This window comes from Hipposideros armiger, unplaced genomic scaffold, assembly GCF_001890085.2.
Source record: "Hipposideros armiger isolate ML-2016 unplaced genomic scaffold, ASM189008v1 scaffold_369, whole genome shotgun sequence".
NCBI classification, from domain to species: Eukaryota; Metazoa; Chordata; class Mammalia; order Chiroptera; family Hipposideridae; genus Hipposideros; species Hipposideros armiger.
Window position 1 is genome coordinate 191,026 of NW_017731719.1, and position 5,689 is coordinate 196,714.

General features: G+C 33.3%; 1 protein-coding gene across 1 annotated transcript in view; it reads left to right on the plus strand.

Annotated features, from left to right (window-relative positions):
* DTNBP1 (dystrobrevin binding protein 1) overlaps positions 1–5,689 on the plus strand; it is a 155,008-nt gene that overhangs the window by 11,180 nt on the left and 138,139 nt on the right. Inside the window, exons 2-3 of the mRNA XM_019662181.1 lie at positions 4,111–4,164; positions 4,901–4,951. Of these exons, the coding sequence (XP_019517726.1) occupies positions 4,111–4,164; positions 4,901–4,951 (105 nt within the window). The remainder of the gene's footprint in view (positions 1–4,110; positions 4,165–4,900; positions 4,952–5,689) is intronic.

Consider the following 5,689-nt stretch of genomic DNA (forward strand, 5'->3'; position numbering starts at 1 on the left):
TGGGGAGAAGAAATTTTAGAAACCTTATGCATTGCTGGTGTGAATGTAAAATGGGGCAGCCACCGTGGAAAACAGTTTGGCAGTTTCTTAAAAAGTTAATTATAGGATTACATGTGACCCAGTAATTTTACACCAAGAGAATTAAAAACTTATGTCTTCATAAAATCTTGTACACAAATGTGCATAGCAGTATTATTCATAAAGCAGTGTTGTTTATAACAACCAAAAAGTAGCAGCCACACACATATTCATCAGCTGAGAATGTATAAACAAAATGTGGTATATTCATACAATGGATTATTACTCAGCCTTGAAAAAGGAATAAAGTACTGATAGATGCTACAGTGTGGATGTAACTTAAAAATATTTCAAGTGAAAAAAACCAATACAGAAGGTCACATATTGTATGATTCCATTTATATGAAATGTGCAGAATAGGTGATCCATAAGACAGAAAGTATATCTAGTTGATTTATTGTATTGTTCATGTTCTTTCTTTCCTTATATCTGTCTGGTCATTTTATCCATTGAGAGTAGGGTATTGTCTAACAATTATTGGAGAATGTTTATTTCTCCCTTCAATTTTGTCAATTATTGCTTCATATTTTGAGGATCAAGTACAATAGTACGATTATGAAAACCAGGAAAATAACATTGATAAATACCTGCATACTGAGGAGATATTGTGGGTTAGGTTCCAGACCACCACAGTAAAGCAAGTATCACAATAAAAGCAAGTCATAATCTTTTTGCTGGTGGAGGCTCTTGCCTTCAATTTGTAAAAAACACAAACATCTGTGAAGTGCCATAAAGCAAAGTGCAATAAAATGAGGTATGCCTGTAAACTACTGACATTATTCAGATTTCATCAGTTGTCCCACTAATGGCCTTGTCTCTGGAGCAGTATCCAATGCAAGATCACACCTTGTATTTTGTCACCATATCGCCTTCATCTCCTTTAATCTGAAACAGTTCCTGAGCCTGTCTTTATCTTTCATGACATTGACACTTTTTTTTTTTAGCTGAGCCATCCTGCCACCAGTTGGCAGCTCAGCGGCTTCTCAGCTCGGGCCGGGACTCGAACCGCTGTTGCTCAGAGCTCAAACTCTTGAGTGAGCTCTTAACCAACTGAGNCAATGATGGTGCCAACTTGGGCCAGTGAGACGATGTCCTCCACAACTAGACTGAAGAACTAAAGGACAGCAACTTGTCTGTCCCCCTTCCCCCAATTCCCCAGTGCTGTTCCCATCCCCCAAATCCCCAATTAAAAAAAAAATCCTTTAAAAAAAATACAGATATTACATAAATGCCAGCATCATATCTAACAAAATTAACACTAATTCTTTGATATTATCAATTATCCAGTCCATAATCAGATTTTCTGGTTCTGAGAAATGTCTTTTTACAGCTGATTGTTCAATTCCAGATCAGATAAGTTCCACACATTACATTTGGTTAAAGACCAATTTTTAAAGCCGATGGTTGTTAAGGAGCCACATGGGGAAGCTCTCACTGACCCTTTCAACAATTTTATTTTCAGCGCCTTATCACATCCCTTCTTTCTCTCTTATTCCCAGCTAACTTTTTTCTTTTGCTTTTCAGGGATGGGTTACAGAGGAGAACCCCAAAGTTAATATATTACAATTGAGAAATTCAAAGTTTATTTTATTTTTTTAAAGTGATCTTTATTTAATCCCAACAAACATTACATAGTAATCCAAAGTTCTGCACTTTTAAAGATGTCTAAAATATTAATGTGACTGGGATTAATGGTCAACATTATGCAATAAATTGACTGAACAATAAAAGTGCTAGTGAAGTAAAGATGTGAAATTCAACATGAATTTCTTTGCTTGATAAAATATTACCATATTCAGTTGATAGAAATTGATCTGAATTTAACATGACCCAAAGTGAAAGAGATACTCATGGGAGTGATGATTGATCATTTCTCATTTCTTCGTGCAGTATTCCAACTTGTGGTTTGTTCTCTCCTCTTCTTTTTTTTTTAAGATTTTATTGGGGAATTGGGGAGGGGAACAGTGTTGGGGAATCAGGGAAGGGGAACAGACAAGTTGCTGTCCTTTTGTTCTTCAGTCTAGTTGTGGAGAACGTTGCTTCACTGGCCCATGTTGGTATTATGATCATTGCGCTCTTCCCGGGTGAGGCAGATTTCTTTGACTTATTTCTAAAAAGCTATTTTAGAAATAAACATTTGAAATACCAACTAGAGATTTGCAAGATGAGAGTGGTCCAAAGAGGAGCTTAGCAGTTCCCTTTCAATATCCTTGTAACACCTAACCATATGGAATTGTCTTGAATCACTAAAAATAATTCTAAAATTGTTTTGACTGTAATGCACTGCTGTGTATGACCATCTAGGATAATTCTACCTGGGATGTCACAACTAAGTGCCTGTCTCAAATTTTGAAGTGGAAATCGTGAGCATGGCTATCAAAATATCTTTCTCTCGTTGTTATGTGATCTATTTAAACTAGATTTACTATAATAGTTTCTAAGATAAACTTGGAAATTTATATTGTATCTCTAGGACAGGTTAAACTTTTAAGTACAATTCTCTAGACTCATCTGGAGAGAGATATACAAATTAGTTTTGTGCTAAAGAGATTGCTGAGTCTTTTTAACATTATAGAGAAATCAATCTCATTGATATTTTAATTTTTAAAAAAGAACATAGAGTAAAATAAAAATATTTGTATGAAATTGGCTTTCCAATTTGTTAAAAAAGCATTCTATCAGAAGTTCCTTCTGATGCTTAGCCAGAACTATTGACAAAAACGATGGAATCCTGTGTCGGGGTTTGCACGTATAGGTGTGCAGCTTACAGCTGCACAACACAGGGTTGAAGTGTTCGTAGGAGAGTCAGCTTGTATATTAGGACAGTTTATGGCCGATGGCAATCAAGTGTCTTGAAGAAGGAACACTTATTTCTGTTTTAACAACGGCTGTGTAGGGCCTAGCAGTGACACTGTGGCCTGTGCTTCATACTCTATTTAGAAATGAATATTTGTTGAAGTAATCAAATTAAGAAGAGTATGTACAGTAATATCTCACATGAGATTATATCATAATTTAGCACTCACTTTTTGGCAACCTCAATAATATGATACAGAGTCCGCAGCCAAAAAAGGTAACAGTGGGCCAATGAAGTAAAATAAATTGTAGAAAGTGCATGAACTTCATATTTTATATATAGAACAGCCTATTTTATATACGCATTTCTAGCCCAGTTATCTGTTTTCCAGCCCAATAATTTAAAGCAAATAGAAAGGGAAGAGGCTGCTATAGTTAAGTAGCTAGCAGAAGCATTAAGGATAGCGGATAAAGAGATGGCCAATGGTGGAGATGGAAAACTTAAATTTGGAGAAAACAGACACAGGATCCCAAACAAACTAAAAAAACTAGTGTAGATTGGTTTTAAGTTGGTAAATGAAGAGGCATTTCTAGCTTGGAAATAAGAGACTATTTTGCCACAAAATGCAGCCAGTCATAGTCATAATAAGGACCCAGAGTTATCAGAAAACGTTAAATAGAATATGCCAAGTCCTCTTTAATGAAAAAGGTTTTCAATATATTTTAGAAAGCTTTTTATAAACAGCTAAAAATTTCACCAAATGTTGGGACTTAAAGAGATGTGAGTACTTGGCATAGCATCTGCTTAATAAAATGTGTGCTTAGGTATCTTTGTTAAACCTACCAAGTTCGTCTATGTGGACTACTCCTTTTCCTAATGATGCCAGATAAATGAGGTTTCTCTAGTCCAATCACATTTAGGAATTGTTTCTAAAACAGATTTGGGACAAGAAAAAAATATAAAAATACTTGCTACAAATTTTCCATTCATGGTTCCTTACATAAAGACTATGTACTATATACTGCATATCATGTTTGTTACAAATTTTTCATTTGTGGTATCTGACATATAGTAAACACTGTATGTTTTTACAAATATTTGTTGTCTGGAGAGGTGCTTAATTTTTGCAAAAAAAATTTAGCTTATCCTACCCAAAATGTAACAGCTGTGAAATTTACAATTGAAAAAAGTCTCTTGAGCTATAAGAATATGATACTTATACTTGTTGAATTTAGGCTGAAGACTTTAAGTGACAAGTCAAGAGAAGCTAAAGTAAAAAGCAAACCAAGGTAAGCTTGTGCTAAGATTTTATTTACTTTGACTTAAATTTCATACAACTTGGTTGTAGCCATGATAAGTGTAATTACTTTAGTGGGTTTTACATCTGTAAGTGCACCTGACTACAAACAATTTACTAATTCTCTCTAAAGTTTGTAACACTAAAATTTTTTGATAAAATTATAAAACGGTTGAAAAAATGGTGACGCGTAATTGCTTTACCCTGACATTCAGTGGGCTATTGTTCTGTCACAATCATTTTTATTTTTCTTTTTATATTAAGAGCAAAGTAAAAGAGCAACTTCACACCAAGGGAATTAAAAACATTAAGAAGCAAATTAATAATGGAACAGTACTTGGCCAGCAAGCCTCTTTAGCCATGTTATCTGTTCTATATGAAAACATTGGTGTTGTGTGATTTTTTTTTTAGTTTTTATTAAAGTAAAGCATATGACCACATTTCATTTTCAACCTATAGATGATGAGCTTTTAAAAAATTTTTTTGTTATTTAGCATTAACATATTTGTATTATGTGCTAAACATAATATTTGGGCAAAATGATGCTGATAGTATATTACCTTTGAAATAAAGCAATACATTTCCCTAAAAGTTTAGATAAATTGTCATTATTGATTTTAAAGTATTTCACATTACAATTGACAGTGTCAAAATTCTTGTATGTAACTTTTTTTTAAATTGGCCTAAATCAGAAACAATTTTAATAAAATAAGTGTTTCTGTTGGCAGGACTGTTTCATGTTTGCCAAAGTACTCTGCTGGACTAGAATTACTTAGCAGGTAAGTGTTTTCATTTAAATAAGAAGGCTGTACTTCTGACTATTTTATTGTCCACAAATATTTTATAATTTTATAGATAGAAACCTTAACTAAATTTTACCTGAACATAGTGATTGGAAATCATTTTTCTAAGGGGTTTGTACTTTTCACTGGTTAATACAAAAGCCATTCAGACTTTGAGCAGATTGATCAACATTGTATTTACTAGTCACTACTTTATTATGTGTATTTATTACACTTACAGTGTCTTTGTCACAAGAAAATTGATTCTGAATTTGAGTCCTCCATAATTTTCATACTTTGATTTTTCATTTTATATAATTTCTTCACCAAGTGATCCCTATTGACATGGGAATTAATATTAAAATACATGGTTTTCTTAGATGTGACACCAAAAGCCTAAGTAATAAAAGGAAAATAGATAAATTGGACTTCATAAAAATTAAAAACTTGTGCTTCAAAGAACACCATCAAGAAAGGGAAACAACAATCCACAGAATGAGAGAAAATATTTGCAAATCATATATCTGATGAGGGACTTGTATCTAGATTATATAAAGAATTTTTATAACTCAACAATAAAAAGACAACCCAATGAAAAAATAAGTAAAGAATCTGAATAGACATTTCCCTTCGGAAGATGTACAAGTAGCCAATATGAACATGAAAAGATGCTCAACATCATTAGACATCAGGGAAATGCAAATCAAAACCACAGTGAAATACTACTTCACACCC